The 14,985-nt window shown below is 31.5% G+C and overlaps 2 protein-coding genes across 3 annotated transcripts; one reads left to right on the top strand and one right to left on the bottom strand.

The window, feature by feature from the left end:
- Positions 1-648: 648 nt before the first annotated feature.
- On the top strand, positions 649-7,372 carry LOC125063455 (probable low affinity copper uptake protein 2). Of its 2 annotated transcripts, XM_047669892.1 has the most exons (8): positions 649-958; positions 2,202-2,350; positions 2,740-2,825; positions 4,230-4,313; positions 4,776-4,903; positions 5,374-5,469; positions 5,792-5,916; positions 6,344-6,482. In XM_047669892.1, the coding sequence occupies exons 2-7, from the start codon at positions 2,210-2,212 to the stop codon at positions 5,914-5,916; spliced, it is 660 nt and encodes a 219-aa protein (XP_047525848.1). In that variant the 5' UTR covers positions 649-958; positions 2,202-2,209; the 3' UTR covers positions 6,344-6,482. The 2 variants fall into 2 exon arrangements, with proteins under 2 accessions (XP_047525848.1, XP_047525847.1); XM_047669891.1 differs by lacking the exon at positions 5,792-5,916 and having other exon boundaries at positions 654-958; positions 6,344-7,372.
- Positions 7,373-8,074: 702 nt separating this feature from the next.
- LOC125063454 (nucleolar complex protein 4 homolog B) lies at positions 8,075-14,884 on the bottom strand. The gene is made up of 10 exons (XM_047669890.1): positions 14,723-14,884; positions 14,522-14,630; positions 14,212-14,414; positions 13,832-13,962; positions 13,554-13,687; positions 13,129-13,323; positions 12,307-12,478; positions 11,637-11,803; positions 11,002-11,192; positions 8,075-10,253 (listed from the first exon to the last, which is right to left on the bottom strand). Exons 1-10 carry the CDS (start codon positions 14,843-14,845, stop codon positions 10,134-10,136), a joined length of 1,545 nt encoding a protein of 514 aa, XP_047525846.1. The 5' UTR covers positions 14,846-14,884; the 3' UTR covers positions 8,075-10,133.
- Positions 14,885-14,985: the final 101 nt, after the last annotated feature.

Genomic DNA, 14,985 nt, shown 5'->3' with positions numbered 1-14,985 from the left:
AGCCGATTTTAATCAATAACCTACAATAATTTCTAATTTTATTACTATCAATAAGTAAACTATTCTAAACACATAAAACATAACGCTTTTCTGTTACTGGCCATCTTGACAGTTTCAAAGTTTGTTTACGATTGATAATACACGATATGTGACGGTGGTGTGTTTAGTAACTGAGACCAAAATTTCCTTCGGGCAATGTGATCTAATAATAATGGCACACGTGTTAATGCAATAAACAATAACAAAGGCGAGACGGCTGTATATGACCTCAGGCGTCTTTCTTAGAAATTTCGGCACCTCAAAAAGTTAGTATCGTAAGCTGATTATAAAAACAATTACATTTAAGTATATAGACATAGACATAACATTTATTACAAACGAAAACACACACACTCACATAAACACACAAAACAACAATACTTAAAGGAAAAAATAAAATATGATTTAGAGGGCAAGATTCTGAATACCATTCCAAATCTTACCTTTATGATAACCCAAGTAACTGAAACTTACCCTCGGATATCTCGGCGAATATGTACAGCCGCCATTATTTAAAAAACGAGTACGTCGTGTGATAGGCTATTTTTGACTCTTGACAAATGACAATAATGTTTTAACTTTGAAGTTCGAACTTCGAGTATAGTTGAACTTTCATACTTCAAAATCTGATACTTTCGGTAAACTACATAATATATTACATCCATCGCAATTAATTAATCAAAATAAAATAGTAATCAGTTTAGTTTTAGCATTCACCTACTAACTTGGTGGGTTAAGCAACGTGTGTAGTGTATTTATCGTTATATAAGTTTTCTGGGATTTGGATATCGGATAAATCGTATATTCCTGATAATAAATTAAATATTCTGCAACTATATATTACATTCTGAACTTGATAAGGATGTAAATTGTAATGATCCGATTTGTACGATTTTTAAATTCTGATCTAATAATAAAGGTAAGCTTTCATTTTTTTCACTAATAGTTAAGTAAATAGGTGAAATCGAAGCTCTTGCAAGTTGTGTTGTGAATGATTATAAAAAATGATAATGAGTATTTTTATATATACATATTTATTTTTATAACACCTAAAAACTAATAAAAAAAATATGGAAACTACATATAATCATTTTCTAAAAATGAAATATAAATTTAAGCTGTTATTTTTTGACAAACAATCCCTTAATGCTGACATGGCCCAGTAACATATATAAAGTATACAGATTACAGACACAATTCTTTAAAGTACATACATATATATAAATGTGTTTTAAATGTTCTAACAATTGAAACTGATAGTGATACATAAGAGGGTTTATGATAGCTTATCTGTCAAACATCAGTTTGTTTGTTGTTTTAATATACATTGGAGAAATTTCTTATTTGAATGATGGTTTCAATACGTATAATAAGTAAAAAAAACAAAACTTAAGTTAGTATGTTCATTTCTATATTTAGTGTCAAGTTTTGTTTTGTTTAAAATAAAAAGTAAGATTGTTTAGGTAACAATCTATTACTGTCATTGTTCACATATGTTATTATAACATTCAACTATAATTGATAGTAGGTGCAAATAAAACAAGTAGGTATAATATTTTTGTTATCATATTAAAATGTACATACTGTATTGGTTCTAAGTATTTATAAGAACACCTAGTCCTAACTAGTGGTAAGTGGCTTTATTTACAGGTAGTATTAAATATTACTTTTCATACTTAATCAAATATCATGTAACTTGAAGTAAGTACAATAGTTGGCAGTAGTCACTATATTAGAAATCCAAGAAGTATATTGTTGATGAATGACATTGAATAAGCAAAGAAAACTTATAGTCATTTAAAAATCTTATTTCCTTAAGTGAAACTATATACATTTTTGCAATTTAAAGTCTACAAAATTATCTAAAACATGGCAAAACATAAACTTAACTATATATATATAGCTGATAATTTACAATTTTAAACTAAATAGTATAAAACAAGTTTGTACTTATTTTAAAATCGTAAACACAATTATTTCCGTCGCTTAAACAATCTTAAAGGAGTTAATAGTTTATAAGCAATTTAAGTCAGGTAATGTCATATAAGTGTGAAGTTTCATTCAGATTTTCACCAAAAGCACTGTAAAGCTATTTGAATTGTGGGAAAGTATACGCAGAAGTATTTAATGCGAGGGTGCACTTTCATAAAATTTTGTTGTAGGTCAAGCCATGTGTATGCATATGTGGATGTGGTTTGGTTATGATGTTGGTGAGCTGTTGTTTTCCGGACTAAACATCAACACACGATGGAGCTTTGCTCTTACATGGATTGTACTATTCTTTGTGTCGCTGCTATTTGAAGCTTCTAAGGTACTATATAGTTTTAATTAAAAAAGTTACAAGAACGACTTTGGTGTATCAGCGTATCTTCTTTTTGTTAACTTATTTGCTAGAAATATACTCCAAGTATCATAGAAATCTAATCAAAACTTAAAATATAATCGTTGGTAGATTAGTAGGTACTTATATTAAGACTAAAATCTCGTAACGCTACAATGCATACATTAGATTGACATTTATTTATTTATTAACAGCTGAATGGCCAAACTTAGACTAACTTCATAATATTCTTTACCTCTGAAACCGTCATATTTTTTCAACCGAAAACTTTCAGGTCGACTAATGAAATATAGTAGGTATGCATATGAACGCGAATAGGTTAGTATTGCTATTTTATTTATTTTTAGGGCTGTTTTTAGGTTTACTTAGCACGGGTGCAGCGCGCTGCTCACAAGAAACTTTACCCTTACCGCTCCGATGAACGAAGGAATCTTCTGTGCGAACGGTAGGTCCAAACAATCGTTCAAATATAAACCCTTTAATATTGTCTTTTATTTACGAAAATACTGAGTATAAGAAAATTTAGTTCAGTTAAATTCAAAATTATAATGATATCCGGGATGTGTTCAGACTTTTAGATCGAATTATTTCATTTGATACTCGATAAAAAATACGGTACACCTATTTAAAGTTGTGATTTTATGCAATTGGAGTAGAAAGTATGTAGTTCCTTCAAGCGAGACGCATGTCTACATTATAATGATAATTTATCATTTTAGTAACAAACCCTTGTGGGCCAATCTAAAACTTTTTATATCTGACCTATGTCACAGAGGCATACTCAAGTTGTCTATACAAGATATTAAATACTTAAACATTTCCTTGTATTCAATTTTACAATCCTTCATACAGGACAGTATTGTATTGCACATTTACATTTAGTTTGGGTGGAGCAGGAAAACTGCGAAATAACACAAACATCCTGCAATTTATCAATATCTTGTAATTTCCTCTAATTATCTTAGAGATATTTTGAGGAGGAGTATAAGCAAGCTTATACGTATTAAATAGCGATTACGAAACCAGTTCTGATACCACGTAATTCCCAAGTTTTTACGAATCGATACTGATTTTAAACTACATCGTTACATTTGTTAATTTATTATTGAGATATTGAAATACTAAAGTTTTAGAAAGCTTGGTGGAAATTTCATGCCTAATTTATTCTATATATATCTATATAATTGTGATTTACATTTTTCGCAACTGTACGCAAAAAAAAAGTAATAATATCGCGTCATATTTAATATTTTTTATGTTATGTAAAGTGCGTTATATATTTGAAAGTGGTAAGTAGTTCAAGGCTAAATTTACGCGGGAACTTAGAAATCAGAATTGGTATTACAATTTACAATCACATTTTATCCAGCTGAGATAAGGCTAATCGATTACAATTCCTTCTTATTATCATTTACGTAAATATTTGTTATTTAATTAAGCTTTGATAAAAATGCTATTGAAATTATATGCGTTCCTTGTATGAAAAATATCTCAAACAAAATGTACTCGCAAAACCGTTTATAATACACAATGGCTCCACTTACTCGTACACTATACATATTTTATTTTTTTATTATTGATTAATATTTCGTTTCTTTTTTGATTAAAAAAAGACCAATGTATGTTACTTAGCTTTTAACATGATAAATAAAGTTATTTGATCATTTTTAGTTCACATAAGAAAAATATCTAAAGATATGGTACGATTATTGTACGATTGGTAGTTATTTCTTTCCATCATCCATGAGAATGGATAGAGATATCGTTTTACCTCTACTTAACTATTGGTTGTATGGTGTTATTGTCTAGATAGTGTAAATTATTGAGTTTACACTGAATATTTTTTCAGAGAGCAAGGTAATCCGATGGAGCCAACAACGAGTAGAAACGCAAGTACCGGACAAGTCAGTCGGTGGTACTCTTTTAGACTTAGGTAAGGATGTTTCAAATGCCCGATTGTATTATCTTATTTAGCTAAGATAAGCTAAGCAAATAATAATCCAACTATGTAAGATAAGCAACATGTTCTATTTTAATATGATAAAGAGATAAAGTATGTGAAATGTGAATCTGACAACCCTTTGTCGTGGTAAGGGGTAATCTCTGGTTGTACCGACACAATTTTGAAAGTTCTTTTACAAAGTGTTATTGTAAGTGTTTAACTCGAAAAAATGAAGAGACTTTCGTGGTAATCGGATTTGAGAGACATATGATTGAGTTCTGGAGCTTGATAATGACTACGAAAAAGCCAGCGACACATATATCTAACAAGCCCACAGTCGCGTCTGTCCGCAACTTTCTCTTTGCGATAAACTCAAAAAAACAATAACTGAAGGAAGTTGGTAGAAGGGTTGGATATATAATTTTTAAAACGAGAAATGTTTCATCTCCACAGGACTTTAGTAAATTTGCACCAGACTGCCATCTTCCTGGTACACAACGTGGTTGGCTATCTACTCATGTTAGTCGTTATGGTGTATAACGTTCAGTTAATACTCGCTGTGGTGCTTGGCATGATGCTAGGTGAGTCTGTCGATTTATATGTCAATTTGTTAAAAATCTAACTGGTGCTGGCAAATTATTTAGCGATTAAATTTGTCTGATAATTGTATCTCAAAATGAATTACGCTGCAATATATAAACTTAGTTTTGAATAAATCGTTTATTTTACGTTACGGTTTGAGCTTTTTGACTTCTTGTTTTTAAATCATTTTACGATTCGAGTCAGGACTTACAAAAGTATTATTAGGTGCGAATCGCTAACATCAGGCAGTGTACACGAATGAATTAGAGTAATATTAATGGTAAAATTTATTCGAGACTAGACTGACTCCATTACGTTTCTGACACACGGAAGTAATAGTTCTCTCTAATTTTCGTCTCTGATTATACCCCAGCACCATTCCTATTTATACGTGTAGCTTTAAGCACTTTGCAAAGCCAATAGACCGATGGGGTCATGAAGGCGGTTATATGATCTTAATCTTTTTCAGGCTATTTCCTTTTCGGACCGAAGCTAACAATGCTACAGATGCAATGTTTCGGGACCAAGCGAATGATTATCTGTACTCCTGAATGTGATGATACAGGTATTATTTACAATACGGGTTTCTTCTTAGTGCCTTATTCATAAAAACTAAGTTGGTCTAACTCCTTTTTGTCTTTTTCTGTCAAATTGTGTTTACACTGGGATGAATAGAGACAGATTATCCACAGGTAAATTTTCTATGGAAAGTAAACAGCGATTTAAAATTCTAACATAAAATACACATTTTTTAGGTCATGTCTAATCCAAATACATACCTATTCACACATAAATAATAAAACAAAAAATTCAACCTTTAATAGGATAACTGCTTACATTACGTTGGTAACTATATTTCCTATCCCCCCTATCCCTATATGTCCCAGACCGGTGCAACAAGGAGAAATGCAGCTGGGAGAAATGCGAGGGCAAGTTGTGCAAACAGATGGACGCGATAGAGCTGCAGCAGGCCAGCACACCACTGTCTTCTGAACCCTACTCGCCTTCCTGAGTAATATTTCCTCTAGTCCTCGATTCCCTTTTGCCACATGTTGCTTATTTTTTAATTTATGCTTTAAATAACATAGATAGTCATAGAATGCGAGTTATGTAGCTCAAATATCAGTCGTAATATCAACGAGTCGTAGATTATTTATAGAAAGCTATTTAACCGTCGTCAATTTCTATAGAAATCGTGTTCCAAATATCACATGTATATGAGCAGCTTTCATTAGCTTTAGCAATAGTTTTGAGTTAGGGTTATTTCGCCTAAGCATGCAAAATGAAAGGATATTTATTCAGTTCGTGATAATCTGGTACCGCTTTTCTAGTAACAATTTTAGATGTTTAAATATTTCACTTTAGAACGAAAAAGTAGTTAGCTAAGTAGCGGGAAAAATATATTGTAAGTACCGCTGTTTTTACTTGTTTTTTTTCAGCCGAAAACACAACCCCACCGCTACTAAACTCCGGATCTAGCACAGAGTCTGATAATTTCATCTGTCAAACCCGCACCTGCATACAGCCCTCACACTACTTCCCAGCCTCTACCTCGACAGATCGATCTAATACTTGCTACTATGGAGCCAAACGGTGTCCGTCCAAAGTTGCCAGAGCGAAAAAACAAAGTTGTCACAAAGAAAATTCTAGTGTTGAAGCGCAGTTATTACAAACAGAGCGACAGGGCTGCTGTAAGGAGTCTCCGCCGGATACTTGTTGTTCTAGTCAAGATACAAAAGCTGTGATCCATGAGACGGAAACAGAGAAAGTAGAAAGAGAGGACAGCCCTCAGATCACATGCTGTCACGCGAAGTCAACCAGTGATAGTCAAGAAGAAATTATGCAAACGTGACGGTATTTTACGGTTCCGATGAATTGGTTTATGTTATAATATAATATTTTTTGGACACTTGGAAGTGACCACGACCACTTATATGAAAACCGAATAGAGTATTTGCTCATAATTTATACTTCCAAACCTATTTAAATACTCGGACTTGTTAATACGTAAAACGATTTTAAACTCTATGGCAATAGTAGGATTAATATTACGAATTTATAGTTATTATTGACAGTATCCTTTGCACCTATGTGCCTAGAGGGTGGAAGCCATTATTTTTAACTGTAAATATTTTGAAAGACGAAGTCTAAATGGGAAATGTTAAAAGCCAACTGTATCATGAGTCGTGACTTCTGGCGATTATAAATTATTGTTAAGTTTCCACTTTGTATATATACGTTTTGGGGATATTGAATATAAATATATATTATATAATATACCATATCTATACGTTCAAAGAGTCAACTGTCTGTCGGCGCTAAATGTTTTTCCAAAAATGCGTGCAGCACAAGCTGGTTTTAAAAGACTTAAAGGTTATTTATTATATAAATAAGTTTAGTTATTGTCATATTTATTCGTTCTAAATGAGCCGAAAATATTAAATTTATAAATAAATATCTTCTTTATTGTGGTGTTTATTAAATAAAACGATATTATTTTAAACATAATTTATTTAACATAATCGAACATATAATATATCTAACAGTAATTTGTTACATAAATCACATCACAGGTGCGGAGCGATTACAATTTTGTATTGGTACCAATAAAAAGTCGGAGAAATCTAGACAAACTTCATAAAAACTAAATCGGTCTTATTGCACCACTAAACTGGTCTTTCTGTCAAATTTTGTTTAAATGTCAACGATGAAAAGAGAAGTAAATGCTTAAGAAAATGGTGCACTTCAAATTTTTATTATAATTAGATCTGTAGAGGAGATCTCTCATTTCTTCGCCAAATCTACTTTGTAATGTGTTATAAAACAAGTACTAGTACTAGTGCAAAAGTATAAACTTTGACAGAAAAGAAACTCTCAATGAAATAGGTAAATAAATTCTGTTTCCGGTACCACTACAGTGAGATTCTTTTGCCAAAGTACCAAAAAACACTGGAATGCATATTTCCATCTCTTTTTCATTAATAATCTTGTTTGCAAATCTAGTAGTTTTTTTTAACAATATGTAAAAGTATATTTCTTTTGCTATATAGATAGATATTTGTATGTCATATAAAAGTGTGGCACAATGGTACTGGGTAGGTTTTTTTAACTATACAGGATCTGAATTCAGACGAAAGTTATAAATATAGTATGCTTTTTTCTATTATCCCAAACTTAATTACGATTCAGATTCCGCATCCTGTGATCTTAACTGCGAGGCACAACTAATAATATGGCGGTTATTTCTATTAATCAAATTCATTCCAGTAAGACAATCGACAGTTCTAATAAACGTGTTTACTATTGACAGTTTTGTCGACACATTAATGTGAACACATCAAGCAATTGGGATCATATAATCCAATAATTATGTTATTTTCAAAATACACACATTCTTAATCTAATAGTTTAATGTCACATTTCAATAAAGTAAAAGAAAAAAAAGGGACTGGAATGAGAAGGGTTACATTAAGATTCACTGGAAGATTATTATAACATTTAAATTATAGATAATTCCAATACTTTTATACGGATGTATTAAAGTATTCCATAATACCTTAATAATCTCCCCGCTGAGTAGTGGACACACTTTTAAGATACGTACGATTTTTCTACGGAGGTTTTAAGTTCTAATCTTTGCAATGTTAATTTTTCACATTAATATTAAATAGTTCTGATACATTAAGGGAATAATAAAATTATATTACATTAAATTTGATTTAAATTGTCCTATAAACGTATTTCAAATAGTCAAGATTACACGAATTGCGAATTTGTTATTCTGGTAAGTTATTGGAATTGTCTATTTATATACAAAATAGTTAAAAACTTTATTATAATAGACTAATTATCTGCACTTGATTTTTGTATTGACAGAAAAAAAAAATTCTCAAATACAATCAAAGAACATACTATAAATAAAGATCGCAATTTTCTACTTTCAACAAAACTAGAATTATTATGATCATTGTGCGTATATTGTCAAAATAAAAGCAATTTATTAATTGTTAAACAAAACTAGTAAAGATATCGCAAGCAGCTTTATAAATATAGAAGATTAGGTGCTTATACTACTTAACAGTGCAAAATATATCGCAAATGTTAGTGCCTTAAAACAACGAAATAATCCTAATTCTTAACTATCTATATTCCTATCACACTGAAATAATATTCTTATTTCTAAATGCACAAAACAATAAGAGGAATTGGCAAACAATCGTGATAAGTCAAATGGACTCCTTCGGTTTTCTTGAAGTCGGTAAAAAAATAAAAAAAGCGAGATTTTAACAGATAACTAATATATTGGAAATGGCAAAAAACACAATTTTAACTTAATAACGGAATCATATTCCTTTCTAAAAAATTAGCATAACGCGATCACAGAAATATAATAAATACAGACACGTATTAAATATGAAAACACCACATTTAATTAATCTTATTTTAATTATGTTGGGTGATGGGTTGAACTACATTTTATAAAAATGCTTAGAAATAGACACAAAAACTAAACAATCGTATGAAATGGGTATTTTTAAAAACTTATTTTTCAATGTACAACTCTTTCAGATTTTTGAATCGCTAAATCTTCGTAATATAATTCCGACAATTCAACTATTGTCCTTTGACTGTGAAAAAAACTTTTGTAACTTCGTAATATTACAAATTTTTTGTGGTTCAAAAATCGAATTTTACACTGTTATATGAAAACCTTATTTATATATTTGGTCATTTGACTTTTAAAATCTACTGATCAAATATAAATCGATCAGTGGATTTTCAAAGCACCACAGAATAAGTGGAATTTGGAAATAAACAAGATAAAAAAATCTAATTCTATTGTTTTTATTATTTATCAGAAAAAATAATTTTAATTTAATGAGGTTACTTTGTCCCGAACTATCTTGAATCATAAAGAATTATGCCTTATCCCCTTTATCAGGTCTCATATTATAAAAATAAACCTCTATGAAACCTTGATATTATTGTTTGGTATTTTACTAAATGGCAGATGAAGAGGCATTATCTCCTGATCACTTACAACCATAAGATGTGATATAATATGGTTTAACTGACACCTTAGCATGATGTCACTCAATAATATACAGTACCAAACCTTTCAATCAATAAAGTAATAATAGCCCTGGTGGCACAAATTCAAATTTATTGCAAATACAAGAACTGTTTTTCGGAGGGATTTACAAATATTGAACCAAATCATACCTTTTTTTAAGCAGTTAGATCCCAGTAGGTCATTAGTCGTTCTCCACTCGGGATACACATTCCATCTGGCCGAATGAAGTTGATTTCTATAGTCTTGAATCTTTTCTTCAGTTCCGCTTCGAATTGCTGTAATTGTTTTTAATACATTCATATCCAAGTCAGAATTGAGGAAAGTCAATTAGAAAAAAGAAATTGGCTAGCTTATATTAATTACGAAAGCAGAAATTTTTTCTCATTTCGTCTTGCCTCCCTGGTCTATACCAAAACATTACGTAAACTTCATTTCTCCTTAATGTGACTTTACTTAGCCTACCTTTTTAGTACCAACATGGAAAATTTTGCTATGCTACCCCGGAAACTGTTAGATTTTCCGGAATAAAAACATTTTTCTCTATATAAACCTCTGAGTTCAAATCATTTTGATAATATGCATGACCGAAAAACACTGAATCTAAAATGGCTTTTGAAGTTTTTAAGGGGTAGAATCATAACGACAAGAAATCACGTGACCTACGTCAACACTAATTGAAAGCTGCTACCACTGCATATTACAAATTTAAAACCCGACTAGTTCATATGATGAACGAACTCTCGGAACTGTGTATATCTTGTCAAGATTTACACAGTTCAGTAAAAAGATAATCATAATTAACATAAAGTTTATGCCTGAATTCTCAAAACAATACTGTTTAATATTACTATGACAATCATAATATTTACACCTACACAAACAAGGGAAAAATTAAGTAGCGAGAAGTTGCTAAGATTTGAATCTATTTAAAAAACTGAAATAAATCTTTACCCATTCCAAGTATCCCTAGCTGAAAGCTGATGATTAGTTGGTGATATAACCTAAAGAGAAAGATGTACCAACCTCATTATCTTCAGGCGGGGCCAATGAAAGTGGCGGATCCCTTGCATTATGCGAAGCCAGAACGCGTGTAGCCGCACTGGTGACTTCCGGTGCCCAGTGGCGACAAAGAGCTCGCACCTCCCATAATGAAGAACCAAGTGCCCGGGAACGAGACGCGCCAGTCTCTTCCATTACGTAGGGGTCGTTTGACACTGAAATGTCATGTACTATGAGGAGGCTATTTTTAACAATACGCTATGAAAAGTGCAGTAACGAGGCAAGTTTTGTAAGCAATGCGAGTTAGGTTGCGTTACATAAGATTAAACATTTACTGACATAATTATATATTAGATAAACTCTTGTAAGAAGATGAGACTGTCAATAATTATAAACTGCGTAAATAGCATCCTTTTTCAATTAATTTAAAATATCGTAAAGCTGTCAAAATATTTTCTGTATATTTGTCATATTTGCCAATATAATTCTATGGTGATTGGATGACCACTTATTTTGATCTAAATTAATTTTAATCAGTGACTATAGTAAGATTCTTAATTACTTGCTTTTGACATTTAAATAAGTATCAGCTGTTAATCGCCAAGCGTAGCTCAACAAAGGCGAATGTACGAATATCTTTACTTATAGAAGATACTTACTGATAGCTGGCGAATCTTCAGAGCAGATCATCCTCTTAAGCGCTGGATGGCGAAGAAGCAAATTAGCGACGATTTGCAACAAACTACGGGCGTCGTCGGGTGAAGCCACGAGTGCTAAGCGAGAAATGCGCTTTGCGAATGCCGCAACAAGACTTTCTGGTAAATGTCTGGAAAATAATATATGTTTTTAAAACCTCATTACATTGATCATTTCATGAAGTGGTTGATCGGTCATAATTTCTTATAAAAGTAAAAGCATTTTTGAAGTTATACTTCTTTTGGCGCGTTCGGATGATGAGAGTTAATTTTTACGATGCGCGCGCACACCGTCACAAAAAACCGACACCCGCACACCGTCACAAAAAATCGACACCCTGAAGTTAGCAGACAACATTTTAAAATAAAAAATGTCCATTTCTTTAATTATGTAGAAATATTTTTTTTGTGATATTTAAGTAATCTATATTATTACATACGTTTTTTCTATTGTTAGTGTAGTTTTATCCACAAATGTAGAATAAGGCAAAAGATAAATTTTTAAAACGATTTTTATCTTGTTACGCCAAAGAAGTATAACTTTTAACGCGTTTACATAAGTACACACACATGTTTTTTTAATAAGACGACAGTTTTAATAATTTTCGTATAATCTTGCAAGCCAATAACTTACGTAGAACTGAGGAATATGTCCGCCAAATGGATCAGTCGCTTTTTATAGCGCGTGGCGAACATTTCAGGTTCAAACATAGCATAGAGCCGGTCATATATATCTGGGTATGAGATATTGTGGTGACGGACCAACTCTAACACACCCTGGAGACCTAACATGCTGATAGGACCACCTGAAAATTGTTAGACTGTAATATTGGTAAAATAAAAAATAAAATCTCACAAAATTTAAAATGTTAAACCATGAAAGTTCCATGTCAGATATACTACTTAAATAAATATAAAATTTTCTTATAAATGTTTTAAATATGGTACCTAAATTATATCTTTCATCAACAGACTTGAATTAATTTAACTGTATGAAACAGATTATTGCTAGTAAGAACATGTAATGAGACTTTATGTGAAGAGGGATAATGTGTTGTAAACTATTGAACAGATCATTCCTTGACCGTTTCGGCTTTATAAATTCTATAATATAATCTAATATTTTTATCACTATGGGACCGTTTAAGTGTTACGTAAGCAGATTTACTGCAATTTATTCCCTCCCCCCTCTTGTCAGCTAAAGTAAGCAAAACTCTCAAAAATAATAGTGCATAGACATATTAATTTTTTGTAGAATCCTCGAAAATGCATCTCGTTTTCAAGCATAGACAATGTGTGAGTTATATTTGTAAAAAAGTAAATAATTACTGTCGACGTAATCACCAAATAAGAAAATCAACCCTTCCTATAGTGCTTACGTAATTCTTGAACAGCCCCTATGAGACAATTCAAAATTAATATGACCCAACATCTATAACTATTTGTATCTACTTACCGGCATCCAAACTGTCACAGAGCATGTCAGTAGCAAGCTGTGGCTTATTTAGCAATGGCATGAGTCTCTCTACTAACAGCATTAGGGCGCGTCTGTGTGTCTTTGGGTCTTCACACAGAGACCACTGACAGGCGAATCCCCAGCAACGATTTGCATACCGCTTGCATGATAGTGGACTGAATGGGAATTGTTTACCTGTTATAGTAAGTATAATTAGTTGATGGTGTGTAAATTAAAGATGGTTTTTAAAATTATTTAACCTAAAAACTAGTATGACAATAGGTTTGCTAGACCATAATGAGTAACATCTTTTCAAAGCTCTTAACTTGAATGTTTGACTAAGATGTACTATTTATTTTATAGCCTACTGTGTCAGAGAAACATAGGATTGACCATAAATAAATAATAATATGTAAAAGCTTTACCACTATTGCAAAGAACTTTATCCTCTTTATCATCTTCCTTGCCCTTGGCTTTTTTAACTTCTGTTGGCATCTCCAATGCAAGTAGTTTATCTAAAAGCTCTAGATAATTCTGTATAAAAACATGTGATGGAGACCTAAAAAAATTCAAATTCCACATGTTAGATTGACAATTAAATAATTAACATTTTATTTCATATTCATATAGTACTTTAAAGTGTATCAAGACTAACACAATTTGTTTATATATGATCTTTTTTTGATAATTATGTTCTACTTACTTGCGGTATGCAAGTGTTGTTAAGACCTTTAGACCAAACTGTTGCACATCCCTGTATTCAGTAAATTCTTGAAAACGGGTTATTGGTGCCGACATTGGTATTTCAGAGTCCAACAAAACATTAAATATATTCTGTAAGAAAATTGTTAATTAAATATAGAAAATGGATGAAGTCAATAGGAGTCTCACTTGTTGACAGTTTTGAAGTAAAATTTTGAAACTTTGGTGTACTTAAGATACCAGAATGACCAACTTACATTTATTTTTTCTCATTGCATTACAGTTGGAACTAATCGCACATACTCTTAATATTAAAACCCAACAGTATAAATTATTACAAATCATATATATATATATCTACGATAAATTTTTGGTTCTTACCTTCAATCTGACTGAAGGAAAATAGTAACCATTCAAAGGCTCCAGAGGATAATTCCCCTCAGCCTGCATCAGCTTACATAAAGTAACCAGGGCTTGGAGCCGTGAAGTTATTTTTCCTTTTTTTACACATTGTAAAGCATGAGTAAGTGCTGTCTCATAGCATTCATTCAGCCATTTCTTATATTGGGCTTCAGGAGATTGATCTTTAAAAAAGAGTTAGATTTAATGCATTTAATTTAATGGTTTAAAGGTAAATAACTTATTTAAAATAAAATTATTGCGTGTGTAAAATGACTAGAAACCATCATACCTGCTGGCTTTAATGGCACGACCACTTGTAAAAGATCACCTCTTTTCAGTAACTCAGTGAATATTACTTCAATCGCAAGGAGTACGGATGTAAAGTTTTCAGTTTCAGCCTAAAAATATAAAATAAAATAATTTAAAATTGATTAACCTATGACGCAGTTTCAATGTTATTTTTAGTACTATAAACATAAAATATGCTTACCTCAAACAATTGTATGATATCGGCAAGATTATTAGCATTTTTCCTTGAGTTTAAAAAGTCGTTTGCTTTATTGCGTAGCTGAGCTGAAATCATTTTTGAAAAATTTTGTTGTAAAGCAGCCATTTTTTGTATTGAAAAGAAATAAGCAAACCAAAGATAATAGAGAATAGAATTCACAGATCAGTTTTCTTTGAATTCAACAACTATGCTGAAGACTGGCTGAAATTCACAAATTTGATAGGATCTCTGTGGACAATGAATGC

The sequence above is a fragment of the Pieris napi genome, chromosome 3 (assembly GCF_905475465.1).
Source record: "Pieris napi chromosome 3, ilPieNapi1.2, whole genome shotgun sequence".
Taxonomy (NCBI): Eukaryota; Metazoa; Arthropoda; class Insecta; order Lepidoptera; family Pieridae; genus Pieris; species Pieris napi.
Note: the sequence above shows the minus strand (reverse complement) of the source record. Positions and strands in the feature narration are given on the sequence as shown.

Coding starts and splice junctions, on each gene's coding strand:
- LOC125063455 (XM_047669891.1), top strand. CDS start 2,210: ATGTGTATGCATATGTGGATGTGGTTTGGTTATGATGTTGGTGAGCTG. Junction 2,351..2,739: donor TGCTATTTGAAGCTTCTAAG/GTACTATATAGT, acceptor GGCTGTTTTTAG/GTTTACTTAGCACGGGTGCA. Junction 4,314..4,775: donor TGGTACTCTTTTAGACTTAG/GTAAGGATGTTT, acceptor TCATCTCCACAG/GACTTTAGTAAATTTGCACC.
- LOC125063454 (XM_047669890.1), bottom strand. CDS start 14,845: ATGGCTGCTTTACAACAAAATTTTTCAAAAATGATTTCAGCTCAGCTA. Junction 11,804..12,306: donor GACATATTCCTCAGTTCTAC/GTAAGTTATTGG, acceptor ATTATTTTCCAG/ACATTTACCAGAAAGTCTTG. Junction 11,193..11,636: donor TGAAGATTCGCCAGCTATCA/GTAAGTATCTTC, acceptor ATGACATTTCAG/TGTCAAACGACCCCTACGTA.